Raw genomic sequence first — 16930 nt, 5'->3', positions numbered from 1 at the left:
GTGGCTGGGAAGGAGGAGGAGAGGGGGGAGCAGACCATTCCCCAGCCACGGGCGCTCTGGTGCAGGCAGTGTTTGAGTGAGTAACAGCAACGTGTCGAGCCTCGGCTCCTCGTCCTGCTCTGGAGCTTCTGTTTTGTCCCCGCCAACTAAAGCGTTGGTGTCGGTGCTCTCCCCTGTCTCCTGTTCCCCTGACTTTGCAACCACCAGTAATTGTTCTGGCAAGATCCTGGAAAAAGAGAAAAATTTACTGTTTTCCTCAGGCTCATAGCTTTTGAACTGGAGGCATGTCTTCTAAACAGTGCAACTCACTTCAAATGCTTTTTGCCTTTCATTTTATTATTGCTTGTCACGCAATGTTCTTTGAAAGCTTGCTCATATATTATCTGTTCCATTTTTTCCATTTTCCCTTTTTTTGCATGCTGTTCCTCCTGTTTCTTCCCTTCCTCCAATCCTCTGTTCCCGTGTGTAGACACAACGGCGACGACAGAACCGGCAGTTCACGGTTGGTATCACATTCCTGTTTATCTTATTTCTCAGCGCTGCTGAGTGGCAAGACAAGCCTGGGAAGGGGGAGCCAAAAAGGGAACTGGAGTCTTCAAGGGAAAACCGTGTTTCAGGTGGACTCAACTCATAAATGCAACATGGGTTTTAAGGCTGGAAAGTCTTGTCTGCTCTTGTCATTTCTGCTGTGAGCTTCGCAGCCGGTCGTCCTGTGCCAGGCAGGCCCCAATCCCCATGGAAGTGAATCCAGGTCTGAGCAGTGCCAGGTGATTCTGCACCCATCGGCTGGGAGAATCACTTCACACGTGGGAGATAAATCCGGCTTTTCAACACGGGAATTCAATTGTATTTTTTTTATTTTAAATTTTTTGAGCATTTTTCTTGCATTTCGAGTTAGTTTTTAAGACAGGGCCTCCACTGGGTCTGCCGGCGTGGGGCAGCTTGGGGGGTTCTGGGATGCTCCACAGAGGAGCGCTCGCCTGGGAGGTCGGCAGTGAAGTTTGTGTTATTACACTGCAGAAGGAGATGGGGAAAACAAATAGCAACACTTTCCTCTCAGCATAGCAGTCTAGCAAAGTAACCCTTCTCGTCTGCTCGAGGCAGTCTAGCTAACAGCTTGACAGCTTCCCGAGCTGCCTCCATTCCCCAGCGAGCCTACGTACGCGCTGCAGGCTGGAAGTTGAGCATCTCGTTTTTTGGCACGAGCTCACTTTTCAGCTAAAGAACCAAAACCTATGACAATTTTTAATTACAGCTAATCCACGTTGGACCTTGCTATTTTAGTTTCTTTTAACTCTGGTAAATTAACTGGTTTTTTTTACTGACAGAAATCCATGGTGCAGAGTACCCAGTTTTCCTGCCTGCTCCCCTCAAGGTGTTGCTTGGATGAGGGCAGAGGTGGGACTGAGTGAAGCAATGGTTCAGTAGTGATGCCCCATGTCAAGAGAGGGGGGGTTTGTCCTTCATGTCCCAAGTAACTTACCTACTTGGATGCATTTTCCCACTTAGTGTAAAAATGGGAAGCCTTTGGGCACACGTGTGTTTTCTCTGCGTGACGACCTCCCTGTGTGTGTTAAATGTCCAGAGCCAGTATTGGTAGGTTTGTGATTGATCCCTAAATTTGGGAAGGATCAGGCAGCCCCAGTGCCAGTATGATCTGACATCCTTTCTGGGTGTCTCAGCATCAGGAAAGGCTCAGTGTAGCCATGCATTAGTGTCTGTGGTGAGGACAAGCCAGGCAGGCTCACTGGTGGCATAGGAGGCAGAGCCCTTGCCTGTTTCTTTAAAACAGTTCCCAATGACTTTCCTCCTTTTTCCTTGTCCTGGGGAAGCCATAAAAAGCCTGTTTTTAACTCGAGGATGACCTCTGAACCTCCCCTCTCTGCGAGGGGGATCACTGCTAAGGAGGTGGTCAGCTGAAATGACAAACCCATCTCAGTCAAATGAGCTGCTACAAACTTTCCTGCCTTAAAACCAGCCAGTTTGTCCTGAATTTTCCCACGCTTGCCCTCGTGGGGTGCTTTTCCTGTGAAGACTCTGGATTTCTTTCCAAGCTTGTGTTGCTGGAGTGTGTATGGAGTATACCAGGTGTTTCTGTATGTTGGCCATTTGTTCTTTCCGATGTCCAATGGGAGTGAGCATGTCTGTGAATGACTAGAAATGCATGGGCATGAATACAGCCAAATGGATTTTCTCCAAAAACAATTTTAAATGAATTGGGGGAAGAAAAAAAAGAAAACAAAACAAAAAAGGCAAAACCAAAAACCAACTGAAAAAGAGATTGCTAGCAAAGAAAACAGAATGTAAGGCCAGTGTGGAGCCAGCACAATGTTTCAATTGGGGAAAGGAGGTTTGAGCCATTTAAAGTTTTGGAGTGTATCCTAGAGGACTGGGGGGAAGGAGTCCTGTATGTGTGTGCATGTCCCAGTGGTAGCCAAGGCCCTGCCATTCCCGTTTCCTCCCGGAATGGAGTTGACGGCAGCGATGCATGAGTGACCAAACGCACGAACATTGTTAACTCTTTTGTTGAAAAATGAGAGCTTAACTGTGAATTTTCTGATGCACTTTCTCCTTTCTCTGCACTGTTCATTGCCAGAGCTCCAATAACAGCATGGTCATGGCCGGCAGGAAGGCTTGTGCTTCCACTGCACCCCACGAAGCCGGGGTTTCCCAGCTTCAGCCCTCCTCCCTCTCAGTGTGCCCCTGTGGGGTCAGGGTGCCAGCGAGGCTGAAATCACAGGTCCCACTGTTTGAGCTGGAAAATGGGCAGAGCTTGGTGGAGCTGGGAGCATCTGCACCTTTCAGCTGGGGGAGAAAGCGCTTTTTCTGCCATGCCCTTTTGCTTCTCCTCCCCTGCCCCTCTCCCCACCAAAATAAACAGGCCAGTTTTTAATGTCCTGGCCGCTGTTGTCCCTCAGTGGGCGGGAGAGTTCAGACATCTGCCCTTTGTGGAGCCCCTCAGGTGAGACGCCCAGCTCACGTTTTGCCCCCTACACAAGCAGGACGTCTCTAAGCAGCCATGACCTTGGACACACTGAACATTTGCCCACTTTTTCCCAAATTTTCCCCTTGTCCTGTTGTAAGCAGAGAGCTTTAAGAGCTCAGAGTGATCTCCCAGGATGCAGGCGCTGCCAGCACAGGGTATTGCACTTGCAGCCCTGTCTGTCTGTCCAGCCATGGGGGGCTCAGAGCTGCTCCCCTCTCCCCCACCAAGGCAGGAACCAGGCACTGCTGCCTCAGCACAGGCAGAATTTTTGCTCGTCCTCATGGAAAGGTAGGGTGAAAAAAACCTTCTCTGAAGCTGGCAAAGCAGGAAGCCTGGAGTGAAGGTTAAAATAATGAAAACACCCCCGTTGCGAATGAAGAGCGACGAGAAAATACCTTGCCCATAATGCAGCAGGTAAATTATTTTACAGGCTGGAAATTCTTACCCGAAGGCCCATGTGGGATTTTAATTGCGGCCTTAACAGGGTTTGGTACAAGAACAGGCAACACTACTGTGTTACGCTCTTTTTGGGTTTTTTTTGATAGCTCAGTCACTGAAAATGAGTTTTGCTTGGCTGCAGCCTGAGCCCGGCCGTGCCCCAGTGCCGGCTGCTCGCACACCTTGACAGGTGCTACGGGAAAAGCCTCAGAGCTTTCTGCATTGCCATTATGCTCTGCCCGTCCAACCGCCTCATTCCCTCTTGGAAATGCCCTACTTAAAAGTACAGCTAATAGTAAATACGTTCCTCAATATATTTTACAGATCCCGTCCTTGGGGCGGTTGAATAAAACATCACAGCACCGTCTGCGCCCGCTGCGGGTCCGCGCGGCACCACAGAGCGCCGCATGAAACAGAATCCCTAATTGCTTATTTAGAGCCTGAGACGGGAGAGAAATTGGCTTTTCCTTAAAAAACAGAGGTAGTGTGGGAGCCCATAGAAATCTAAATAGAGCCGGGGTGCCCGTGTCCTCATGCAGGTGCCCGGTCGGGCTGAGGACGCGCTCGCTGTGCCAACTGTGCCCACCAAGGATTTATCATTTCCAGGGAAATGGAGCCTAGTGAAAAGCTCCCTTTTATTTATCTAACAGGAGTAGTGGCAGACTTTCAATTCATCCCCTCAGAAGTGAAAAGAAGGGGCTTTAGTAGCCGATATGAAAGTTTAATGAGAAAAATCAAGAAGTAATTTGCCACCTATTTAAATGCCTCACAACAGGTTTTAACACCAGTCGGTGGCATTTGTGAGTGTCCCAGGTGCAGAGAGAAACTGAATTGTGGAATTGTTGCACATTTTCTTTTGAAAAGGTTTTTTCTTTTTTTTTCTTCATAAAAAATGCAACGTTGCCCTTTTTTATTAGTGAGAAAATGTAGTTCCTTTAAAAGGGAAGGGAAGGCTCTACAGAAGCAATTTTGGAGAGAGAAAAGTTGAAGGGCTCCTCTGCTGAGTGCAGCTTTGCATGGCCCATGCTTCTGTGAGTCAACGGTCATATTCATAGATTGTTCATAGAAAAAAGGCTCCTGAAAATCTGGAAAGGGCTCTCTGAAACCCAAGAGTGGCACACAAACAAATTTCCTGCTATTAATCTAAATGGCTTCCCACTTCAGAAGGTAATTCTAATGTAGCTTCCAGGTGATGTATTTAAAAACCAGTCACTGAAAATTAGTTTTATTTTTAAGAAGGAGTAATACATATATATGTATTGCTGCTCAGCAGTGGGGCCAGTCTGCACGTTGACCATACTGCACTCACAGCTTTCCTGCTTCACACAACCACTGGTAGCAGTCTGTGAGCTGACAATTCCAGGCTCCCCAGTGCCCAGGGATGGGGGATCTCTTCATGGGAGGTGTTTTTTTTTTCACTTATGCATTTGCTTTAGCAGCCAGCAGCAAGTGAGCCCATAGGGTAATGCTGCCCCACCCCTCCTTTCAGTAGGTCTGGGTGGTCTCCAGGCTCTGGTTTGCCCTGTGACCAGTGCTGAGATGTCCACCCAAGGGGCTGCTCTGCCTGCAGACCCTGGCACTTCCTCAAACTCCCAAACAAACAAACAGCACTAACACCCTCACAGACAGCGCTGGCTGCCTCTGGTGGCCATGACTGCATGCCTCCCTGACTGCTCTGTGAGCTCTGAGCACAGATGCTTTGCCCATAAACCCATCACATTTGGGCAAGTGAACAAAAGCTGGTTTTGCCTGATGGTTTGGCAGAGGACACAGCCCACAGCCTGCAGAGGTGCCCTGCGGCCATGAAACAAGGGACTCAATATTCATCTTCACTCACTGATAAACGGCCGGGCTTGTCACCACCACCAAAACCAATTTGGGGTGCAAAATTGGAAGAAAGTTTTCCATGACTCTGTGTATGGCAGGACCAAAATCGGCCTGGACTAAATTGGGGAATTGCCCAAGACAAGAGTTTGGGGGCTCTGCATGCTGTTATGAGTGAGTGGTCTCGATGCCATGTCTCGTGTGCCAACAGTGTAGAGCGAGGAGCGTTTCTGTCTGTAATAAAGGCCACGATTGCACTCGTGTCACACGACGGCTCTGCCCACACCAGCAGACGGTGGCGAGTGACTGATGCATTCTCTTTTTCCCCCCCAAGAAATTCATCCTCGGTTCTTAAGTGTGTTGTTTTTTGTCGCTTGAGAAACGCAGAGAAAAACGAGTTTGTTTTTACTTGTAAGGCTTTACTCAGTTGCCCAATTCGGCCGAGGAGCTGGACTATGGGGATCTCTCAGGTAAGGGCTAGTCCGTAGGTAACCTGCTGCTCTCCTTCGCTAGACACTGGTTCCACTCTGATTTCTGCATCTTGGCCATGTTGCATTGTGCAGTCGCTGTGGCGCAGCCATTCTCCCCACGCTCTCACAGCTTGGATGTGCTCTCCTTTCTGTTGGGGTTTTCCTTCCTTTTTTTTTTTTGGTTTTGGCACCCATTTCTGTGTGGCACCCTCGGGGCGGGAGGTGCAGGGCGCCGAGGCCAACCATTGCAGTTCCCTCCCAGCTGGGATTTTTTGAGCACTGATTTGGAGACTGGTTGAGTTGAATCTTTGCTTGTAAAACACTCAACTCTGCCATATTCTGTGAAACCACCCTTAAAACGGGTGGCTGGCACTAACTCTCAGCTGCTTGGAGATTCCTCGGTGTACGAGTATCAGGCTGGGGGTAAAATGGAGCTGATTGTTTTATCAGCAAGGCAAAACCAAGTAAATGGTTCAACCTTTTTTTTTTTTTTTTATCCACACTGGATTGGAAGGGGCATAAAAGCATCCCCATGGCTGGTCCTTGCCAATCAGTGGTGGTCCAGATTAAAGCACAACAGCATCTTCAGTGGATGCATCTGGTATATTCAGAACAGGGCCTGTACCAGGGGTACAAACCTGAAATCTCTGTTCTTCATGCTTTCCTATAGAAATCGACCCGTTTTTTTGCTCCCACTTGCAGAGCATCCCTGCAGACTCATCGTACCTGCCAGGCTCTGAGGCTGCATGTGGCCACTCCAACACAGGGTGCAGAATCTCAGCCATAAGGCAGGAGCAGCCCTTTGTCCCTCCAGGAAGAGTCTGCCCAGGGGGGAGTTGTGGCTCATTGCTGTTCCCTTCAGGGGTTCCAGCATGGAGGAAAAAATAACCCCCAAAAAAGCAAACACCTGTCAAATAGGCGCTTCCCTTTCACCCAGTCAAATCAGGAGCATCCCATCCTGTCAGCCACTACTAGTGTGCTTTGGTCAAGAGGTCAGAAAGGATGGATTCGTTTCTGGTGTGTTTTAACCCTGAGTGATGCTAACGATTACTGTTGTGAGCCCAGTCCAGATCCCATAGGTAAGACACAGCAGGGCTCCTGAACATCCCTGAGGGGATGGGGAATAATTGTTTTGCTCTGATAAGCTTTTTTACTTTTCAAAATTGCATTTTTTAAGGAAAAATACACCATTTGGTGAATGAAGAGAAGAACAGGAAACAATTCCACAAAGGAATTGCCCGAAATTGGTGTCTGCTCTGAAACCTGCCCTTCCCAGCAGTACCAGTCTCTGCAGCCTGTGCTGAGGCTGCAGGGTGCTTGCACTGCCCAGAGGGGCTCACACCTTTCCCAGAGCACACAGCTCAGTGTTGTCCTTGTTCTGAATCTGGAATGGAAGCCAAAATTTCCCCCAGCTTATAGGAATGCAGCACAGATAGAGCCACTGCCCACAGCCAGTGTCCTTTGTGCACTGCTGAACGCCCATTTTGGAGCATCCATTTGGATACTGATTGAATTTTTTTTTTCCTAAGAATTTCAGAATTTTGCTTGTTGCTCTCGGTCACTCCTGTCTGCCCAAAGGGCAATCATGCCTGGTCAGGTGTGGCCAGGATCATACCTCATCAGGTATTGGGGGCACTAGAGAGAGAGCCCCGGGCCATTCTCTGCTACAAACTGAATGGCCTCCATCCCGTAGCCCCTGCTCAGAGTGCTGGGAAGCTGAAACCAGGTCCCATTTTTGGCCCCAGGTCAGCACATTTGGGCTCTCAGACGGGTGGTCCAGGTGAGTGCTGGAGCTGAGCTTTCCATCGGGAACGCCGCCCTCTGCTCCGGTGGGAGCGGGCAGTGGGAGCCCTGGGGACTGTCCTGCGGGATGCAGGGCATGTGCCCACCCCATGGGAGACCGTGGCGTGGTGGGCACAGAGCTGCTGCCGTGTTTGCTCAGTGTGCTGTTCCTTCCAGGTACTCCTGTCCCGCTAACAGCTTCAACGGAGGCTCTGCCGACCGTGCAATTAAGTAATGCATCCCTTGCCTTCCAGCCAGGTAGCCTGAGTCCAGAGCCGTCCTGCTCTTCCTGGCCGAGCTCTGTGTGTCCGTGCCTCTTGCAATCCTCCTCTTGTTCCTCACATCCCGAGCCCTCAGGGTGCAGAGAGGGCTGGCCTCACACCCCAGTTCCTTATTGCAGCCCAGTGCAGTCCGACAGGCAGGATTCCTGCAGCGCTGAACCGTGAGGGCAAACCACAGAGAGAGAGAGAGAGTGTGTGTGTGTGTGTGTGTGTGTGCGTGTGTGTGTACCTGCACATGCACACAGATGTATGTGTGTGTACCTGCACACACGTACAGACTGTGGTTGGGGGGTGGTACCTGTAGAGGCACACAGGTGTGTGTGTGTGTGTGTGTGTGTGTGTGTGTGTGCCAGCGCTCCCACTCTGCTCCAGAGCGTTGGTACCTCCTGTAAAACAGGGAACGGTCACGACAGCCCCACGTAACCTCCACATCGGGCTGGATTACCTGATCCAAACCTGATCAGCACCTTTGCAGAGGGGGTGCTGGGGGATCCATTGCTGCCGACTGCGAGCGAGGCTCCCTTTCCCAGCAGAGGATCCCCGGGAGCAGCGCTGGGCACTGCCAGGGTGAGCACAGCTATTCAGACAAAGTGTGTTATTTTTCATGAGGTGATCCTGAAATGGGTCGCTGAAGGGGGAGCTTATTGATTGAAGAAGGATGAACTCAAATTTCTCTGGCTTAAATTAGACCAAATTCAATTAAGATACGACAGGCAGGTTAACGCTGCTCTTTAACAGCCCCTCAATAAATTAGAGGAGGGGTTGTCTGCTCCACGCCACACTGTGGGAAAGAATAACATTATTGCTCATCCTGTCACACACAGGCAGTGATTTCTGTCCTCCCACATCGTGGCTAAGTGTTCATGGAATAACAACAGCCTGTTCTTCCACCAGCACCCCCACCAAGCCCTACCTTTAAGTGCTGCTCCATCATTTCAAAAACTTCATTCCACAGAAGAATTGACCCCAAGTGCAGTGGGGAGATGTCAGTGCAATCCTCACGTTTCCTACCTCGAGGAAAAAGGGATGATTGGCTAACCAGGTTTTCAGAAGTGCCCAAGTGACTTAGGGCCATTAGCATCCACATCATGACCCGTGGAGCTTCAGTCATGTTAGTGTGATAATCATTTAATAAACTAAGTAATAACCAGAGTTAGAAGAGATGACTAAGTTAGGAATTCCTCAAAGCCATTGGCATAGGTTTCCTTTCCCCTGCTGTGATGCAGATGTTGCCTGCACCTCTGGGAAGCTTAGGAGCTGTCAGTGGGTTCACTGTGTATAAGCTTGAGCATGTGCACACACACAAGTTAAGCCCACACTGTCCAATGTCAGGAGTTTGGCATTAATTTTCACCCAGAAATAGAAGGTAAATTTTTGTGAGAGTGCAGCAGTAAATCCCAATATGCAAAAATTAACGTATAAACTACATTTCCACAGAAATCTTCTGTTCTCTGCTTTTACAGCAACAGTGTGCATAGAGGAGGGTCAGGGTGGCCCAGAGATAGCCCAAAATGTTACAGAGCTTTGGGCTACAGAATGCAAAGGCTGAGGGAGGTGAGGAGCAGGGACAGGAGACTGGAGCACCACGCAGCAGGGGCTGCATAAAACCTGGGCTTTCCCACACCACAGCAGGACAGGCTGTGTCTCCCAGTGCTGCTTTTGCTCCACACCTCTGGCACAGAGTGGGGGAGAGTGTATTCAGCTGGAGAGGGTGCTGGGGCACCCAGGGAGGGGCACTGTGTGAAGCAGCAATGGCAGGACCGGTGCCAGCTCACCCCGGTTGAGGGAGTCGCTGGAAGGAGCTGCTGCCTTCAGGTGCTCCAGGATGCTCGTGGGTGCAGAGGGTTCCTGTCACCAAGGTGAGCCCAAACCTGCTGCTTCAAGCCCCACGGGACCCACTGCTGAGAGCGTGGGGAGCGCTGAAGGTAAATACGAGGCCGTTTGACCCAAATAGGTCTGAAGCTGTTGGTGTGGGTGTAAATGAGATTTAAAATACAGGCAGCCAGGTCCAATCCAGTCTTGCTTTTAGTCTGGAGAAGCTGCTGCTGACAGAGTTGAATATCCTTAGATACATCTATATTTAAAACCTCATTAAAATGGAATTGAGTGGAACTTTTTATTGAGAAGTTGGGAGCAGGAAAGTCTTTCCTCTGCTAAAGCTCAGTGTAAGTGCTGATCCAGACTGTCAGGGTGTTGCCATTACCATCACCAGTATTTTTCTTGAGAGCCCACAGAAAGCTGGTTTTAGCAATTACATCGGCAGAAATTTTAGAAAACTGGAGATCAATACATTTATTTTTTTATAAGGGTCTCCCCCAAGCCCTCATAGCTGAGAACCTGCAGGTTTGAATCACAGATGTTGGTTGTCAGTACTTAGATGGACAATCCCCAGCTCAGCATCTGCTCTGTGCTGCTCCTGGCCCTTGGAGTTAGTTCCTTAGTTTGCTGATGAGTAGGAACCAGCCCCACATCCCTTTCTTTCCTGTCTACATGCTGTTTGCTGAACTGCACTTTTTGTTCAAAGGAAAACTTCAGGGTTCCCATTCCAGTGGTATAATCGCTATTTTGTTGATTACATGAGCAGTTGGTTAAAATAATCAGCAAAAATTAATTTAAAGCTACCTAAGTCTCCTCCTGCCCACCCCCAGAAGGGGTCCCACAGTGCTCCTGTGCTGTGCAGTGGTTTTGCTCAGTGCTGCATCCCACGGAACCCTGGCATCCCCTGATGTGGGGCACAGCCGTGCCGGTCCTTCAGGGGAGGCAGCGCAGCACTTGAAAAGAAAAAATTGATTTTTTTTTTTCCTGCTTGAGCTCAGTTCTGGCAGGTGGATTGTACCGTTACCACTGCAGTTTTCCTTTAGGGTGCTTTGGTGCCAAGCAAAGCATCGACCCAAAAACAGTTCAGCTGAGGTGCACCGTAGCTGCAGAGTAGCTCCAAGGGGGAGCATGTTGGTGAGAACATGCCATGATGTCTGTCCCTTCTGTGCCCTTCCCTCCCTCCTTCTACCCCCACCCACAAAACCCCACAAGCAAACCCAAACCAAAACCATAATAGGAAAATTCCTGACGATTTGCTGGAGAGACCAGGATCCAGCTTGCTCCAATATATATTAACATCCTAATGGGAAAGCTCTGCATGTATACATTTACTGCGCCCTGACAAGAGGGAATTAAATGTCAGAAGGATTTGTAGCATCTGTAATTGAATTGGTGCTGAGAAAAGCAAATCTTGAGGAAGAATAACATATTAGGATTAGCAAATAATGTGGCATTTTGTCAGTTCCTGCCATCTCGGCTGTTCCCTCTTCAGCAATAAAGTTGTGATTTCTGGTTTAATCAGAGATAGGAGGCAGGAATAGCTTGGGTGAATTGGAGACAGCATTTAAAGCAGATTCTGGTTGTTAAGGTCAAGTCTCTCCTGGGCACAAATTTGAGGAATTATTCCTTGCTCCATAGACCTGACACTTAGTTAATTAGCAGTGAAATAGCGAGGGGCAGGACGTGAAGGGGCTGTTCCTGTGCACAGACGGGTTTGCTGGGAGCAGTGTCGGAATTGCTGGTGGTGGAGTTGGGCTTTGCTGTGCCCACAGTGCTGGCAGGCAGAGCTCGTGGTGATGGGTCACACCGCTGGAGCATGTGAGGTCTGAGGAGGTGCTGGAGGCAGGGAGAGGAGCTGCTGCAGGAGGAATGTTTTAGGTCATGTGTGAGCTTGAGGATGTGTTTAGCCACGTGCATAACAGTGTGAACTTGGGGCTGGCACCTCGCAGGGGTCTTCTTTAACAGCAGTAATTGAGGAAAACAGCCCTGCATGTCCCAGGAGGCCAACTCATACCTAACAAACTGTGCTGAGCAGAACTGCCAGCCAGGTTTTAGGCCGAAGTCCCTTCTCAGGGGAACCTTCTCTCCGTGCTCTCGGTGTGATGCCGTCCTAAGGGAAGACCTGAGGGATGTGTTGGGCATGAGGCTTTGGCACAGCCCCTGTCTCTGTGGTGGTGGGTCAGTGTGACAGTGTGGAAGCTGCCGCTGCCAGCACGAGCACACCACGGCTTCGTCTTTCCAGAACTTTAATTTATGGTGATGAAGAAAAAATGCCTCTTGATGCAAAATCCTGCTGGAAGCACATTACAGAGCCATAACTCAGTGTGTTTATGCCCCTCAGCTGTTCCAGATGTCAACAAGCCACTCATCTGCCCAGGCTGGGATGCTGCTGGCTGCGCCGAGTGCAGCCGAGCAGAACTGGGTGCAAAGTTTCTAAAAAAAAAATAAAATAAGAAAAAAAGCAGAATTCAGCATGCCTAAAGCAGCTGCTCCAGCAGATGAGCCAGTTTAGTTGCTTTGCAGAGAGGCCGGATTAGCTGAGCTGCAGCAGTGGTGGGAAGGCTGTGTCAGAGCAGGAGCTCCCGGGATGCCCAGGGTGGCCGGTTTTCCTCCAGCTGCCATCCTGGGCAGGCAGCAGAGCCTGTGCCTGGGCGAGGGGGTCAGCTTGGCACCCCACAGCACCTCTGTGGGCACCTTTCCCATCGGCCTGCAGGGATGCTTGGCCGCTCACCAGAGCAGCAGACACTGGAAGCCATCACGGCACGGTCTGTTCCCACTGCAGGTGAGACAGAGGGTTCCCCTTTGCCTTGCTTTTGGATTCCTTGGCACAGTCTCTCCACAGTGCCATGGCACGTGGCAGCAAAGGTTTTGATTTGCAGGGGAATCTTTTTTGGCCACAGTTTTTAGCTAGTTTTAGCTTCTCAGCCAAGCTGCTGGAAGGGGCTCCCTGCTCCATGGTGTCCCTCACCGTGCCCTGGCTCAGCCCAGCGTCCCCCTGCCTGCACTGGAGCTCCTGCTCTCAGGAGGTTACTCAAAGGGGCTTTTTTTCTTAAATTGTTTTAATTAAAAGGCGCTTTATGGTGCTCTGGGTCCCAGATTATTTACTTGGGTCCCTCAGTCCTTAATCTTGGAGCAGAATTGGAAATATCGATAGAAAGTGTAAATCCCAGCTGCTGCTCGAAAGCTTTGTATCAGGTCTCGGCTCAAAAGAGCCCCATTACCTTCAGCTGTCACGGATCTGTACGCTTGATCGATAAACTTCAAATATTATTAGAGGTGGAGGCTTCAGAGATTTGCTCTGTTCTTTGGAGGGAGACGGAGATAAATCTTTCTTAAAAATTGACTTGCATTTGCTCTCTCAGTCGTCCTGGCAAAACGCATTTCTCCGAGGTGTCCAGGCAGGCGCAGGCAGGACAGATTTATGGGCCATGTGCTTCTTGTAGTGAAAGATTTAAATGGTAAATCCTTCACATATGACTTCACAAATCATGTAAAGTTAAAAGATTTTTACCGTTTCTGTTGCTGCTGTGCTTAAATTGTAAGGTATGGCCAGTAAATCATTTTAATGGAGGTGTCGCGCTTGACTCACTAAAAAAAAGAGACAATGGTTTAGCTTCTATTCCAAAATGTTAATGTATTAATCAGCGGGAGAATAATTGTTTTTTACTGCGTTATAAATCTCAGTTGCCATTAGGATTGCAGCGAGGGTTGATGTAGCTGCGTTCTTAAATTAAAATTGTTTACACTGCTATACATTCATTTTACATGGCCATAGCTCATCCGGGGTTCATTCCGGAGCTGTTCCTCCGCCACATCAGTCATCCCTCTCCCGGGTGACGGCGTCTCGAGGGAGAGGCACTTCTGAAAGGAAACTAATTGTGTGGTGAGGAGTTAAACAAACGCAGTAAAGCAGTCGGAGGCACCGTTCAGTTACTGTTCACTGTCGGCCTCAGAGTCGCTGTTACAGTTTGGGTCAAGAGTGTCGTGTCCTCATGGGCTGCATCAAACAGCAAAGGTGGTGGTTAATGGTGGAACCCAGACGAGTCGGGGCAGAGGATGGTTGTAAACAGATTTTCTGGGCTGGGTTTAGGGCAAGGAGTGTTTTGGGCTGAAGTTGAAATATTTTCAACAGGGCACTCGTTAATGACATTTCTCAGAGCTAAATATTAATACTCCTGTATTGCACTGCTCTTCCCTGTACCCCACCCACAAGGGAGGCTGAAATTTTGGGGAGCACTGTGGGGAAGTTTCCCAGAGCAGGTCCCCACTGATGACTCCGTGTGCCCTCCCTCCCCTCTCCCAGCTGTCTCCCACGTGTGTAGTTGTAGTGCTGCTGCTTTTAGCGGAGAACACCTCACGAGTCGAGCTGCCAGATCAGTTCGGCTCCGGACGAAGTTCCTCTGCCTGAACTCATCTGTTCTAGTTAGCTCCGTGCTTCACCCCTGCTCCTCCGGAGAGCCCGAGGGCAGCTCTTCCTGTCCTGGGAGCAGCTGCCGCCAGACCTGCCGAGAGCATCGTAGTAAGTCCCCGGTTCTTATTCCTCTTCTGATCTCGACAGATTCCCGCGCGGGTGAGGAGGGGGCGATACGCAGCGTGGACCACGCCGTGGTTGGCGGCGTCGTTGCCGTCGTCGTCTTCGCGATGCTTTGCCTACTCATCATTTTAGGGCGATATTTTGCCAGACATAAAGGTAAGACAAAGACTGAAACTGGAGCATGAGAGGCCTGGCACGTGTGTCCCCTCCCTCGTCAGGTTGTGCTGTCTGATGTGACAGACCCCCCAGTTTCTCTCCCAGTGGCATTTTTGTTTCCTTCATCAACCTCTCCCTCGGCACCATGCCAGGACTCACGAGGAGTCACAGAGCCTCCTCTTCCCTTGCAGGTACATACTTCACTCATGAAGCCAAAGGAGCAGATGATGCGGCCGACGCAGACACAGCCATCATCAACGCAGAGGGGGGACAAAACAACTCCGAGGAAAAGAAAGAGTACTTCATCTAGAGCAGCCTTGGTTCCCATGAGGTGTCCAACCGTGGACAGTTACTACTGGCCCTATCTAAACGCTACAGAGACAGTGATCTTGGAAGTTGCAACCAGCTTATGTCTTTTTTTTTTTAAAGGAAAAAAAAGCAAATGGGTGGAGAGCGGTGAGGCCGGGAGGGTCCGGGATTCGCTGTGTAAAAATATTCCTCGTAAAGTACACTCTGCTGTTCGACACCTCAGTTCGTTTGGGTTTTCTTTTTTTGGCCAAGTCCAGCTTGGATTTAGTTTAGTGAAGTCATTTGCAGAAGATTCTGTGCCTTGTTTAATTTCTGTTCGTTCGGGTCGGGGGGAGGCTGGGAAGAAGAGGGGCTTCTGTGCGTTAGTTCCCTTCGGGTTTCTGTGGCTCTTCGTTTCCCCTTTCCTGTTTCTGGAGTTGCCAGCTGGGACCCCGTGGAGTAGGTGCGTTTCTCTGAAGGTGTTTCCCCTTTTTTCTCTTCACCGGTTTCCGTTCAGAACTCGAGCTCATCGGAGGAGAACCAGCACATTTTAGATGCGTAGTTTGCAGTTCAGTGTGCCCGTGTCCCGTTCCCCTGTCACCGTCAAGGCTCGGATAACACCCCCCCGAGCCCCTCTTTGTGGCTGTTTCAGGTGCTTTCAATGGTGGCGGCTGGGAAATGGGCTGGAGCTCGGCAGAGGTGCTGCTCGGCCACGGGGACGCAGGAGTGGGCTCCTTGCTGGGCAGGCAGAGCCCTCCCGGGTGCAGGGGCATCTCCTCATCCTCTCCTGCTCGGCAGCCGCAGGGGCAGCAGGTAAAGCCCCTCTGATGTGTGAGCCCAGACCTGGAGAGCAGCTGGATGAACAAAACTGCCTTTTTTTCTACCCGCTAAGTAAAAGTGGGAATTCGCGTTAACACGAGCGTGCTAATGACCACTAAAGCCATAGGTGCACGGGAGACTCTGGCTCAGTCGGAATCAGAAGCGGCAGGTAGCAAACCGCAGCGGGAGGACGGTATAAAGTTATAGATGCTGACTTTTTTTTGGTGAGTAATCATGGATTTCGAGCGATACTTTTTTTAATTGTGTTTACGTGGCAAATGTATCTGATTTATTTAAGGGAAGCATTAATCTTAGCGTCAGGTTTTGGGGACTTTTTAGGGGTTTTTCGGGGCGGGGGGGGCATTTTTGTGCGTTCGTTTTTTAATCGTTGTTTTTGGTAGGATCATTGCAGTGCGGGATTCCTTTGGGAACGGGGCGGGGCCTGACGCAGCGAGCGAGCCCGTTCCCGGGCAGTATTCCGTCTTTCCCCTTCTCTTCACGAGCAGAACCTCGCGAAACGCCCTTTTTTCCCCGAGCAGATTTTGCCGAGCGCAGCTCTGTCCTGGGCCCTCAGCACCATTGCCAAACCCCATCGCGGTGAGAAGCAGCCAGGTCGGGGCCGGGGGCTCCGTGGCCCGGTGGTGGCGGGACGGGACGGGCATCCTGGCCTTGAGCAGCCCATCTTTGTTTGGAAGTGTACCGTAGTGCAGTGTTACCGATGTAACTTTGACTTACAATGTTGACATGTCTCAGGTTCATGTGTTTGATTGGTGTTTTCCGTCTCAGGTAGATTGCAAAAATTTCGGCCCCACGCATTGGAAAAAAATGAAAAAAAAAAAAACCCACATAAAAACAGGAGAAAAAAAACCAGGAAAATATGAATTTTAGTTGTATATCGGTTTATGTATTTTTTCTTCAGTATACAGTGCACTGTTGAAATGTATTGTTGAGTATTACTTTGTACAGCTTTAGATCATTAGGATTTTGAAGCGTGAAGAAAGAACAACCTTGTTTAAAGGAGGATCACAAATGAAGGACGCGGAACTGATGATAAACAACCTTGTTCTTTATTTACCCGGCCTTTTTATTTTTTCCCCTTAGGCCAGTTCTGTTTTAAGGTGTCCATGGAAGATGTTACAGTGTAAGAAAATACATATCCATCTGTTCCCATTCACATTTTGTATTGGTTCATGTATCCCATTTTTACAAAGGAAAAGAAGTACTATAAAATATCTGTCTTCTTAATAAAAAAAATTAATGTTACAAAACTAGATCTTGTTTTGAACTCTTTATCCCTGGCTGTCACAGAGACCACCATCAGAGCTCACCCACCGACGTGGGCAGAAGGAGCTGGGGCTGAGCAGGTAACACCCAGCACTGCCTGGGGCAAGAGGAGTTAAACCTGATGCACTGAAGCTGTGTTAAATATAGAGTAGATTTCACAAGTTTCTTGTTTATAGTTGCTGAATTGTTTTATTTGGGGAGTATTTATGTGGAGAAAATTGATCTGTCACTGATATTCCAACCTTCCCGA

At 49.5% G+C, this 16930-nt stretch overlaps 1 protein-coding gene across 3 annotated transcripts in view; it reads left to right on the top strand.

Annotated features, from left to right (window-relative positions):
- Window positions 1–16667, top strand: part of CADM1 (cell adhesion molecule 1) — a 136657-nt gene extending 119990 nt beyond the window's left edge. For 2 of the 3 annotated variants that reach the window (XM_027655795.1, XM_027655794.1), the window contains 2 exons: window positions 14158–14289; window positions 14481–16667. In XM_027655795.1, coding sequence (XP_027511596.1) covers window positions 14158–14289; window positions 14481–14599 — 251 coding nt within the window. In that variant the 3' untranslated portion in view covers window positions 14600–16667. Of the gene's footprint in view, window positions 1–469; window positions 503–5664; window positions 5719–7677; window positions 7759–14157; window positions 14290–14480 lie in introns of all 3 variants that reach the window. The other variant, XM_027655793.1, reaches the window with a different exon arrangement.
- Window positions 16668–16930: the final 263 nt, after the last annotated feature.

Source organism: Corapipo altera, unplaced genomic scaffold (genome assembly GCF_003945725.1).
Source record: "Corapipo altera isolate COAL_440 unplaced genomic scaffold, ASM394572v1 71, whole genome shotgun sequence".
NCBI lineage: Eukaryota > Metazoa > Chordata > Aves > Passeriformes > Pipridae > Corapipo > Corapipo altera.
Note: the sequence above shows the minus strand (reverse complement) of the source record. Positions and strands in the feature narration are given on the sequence as shown.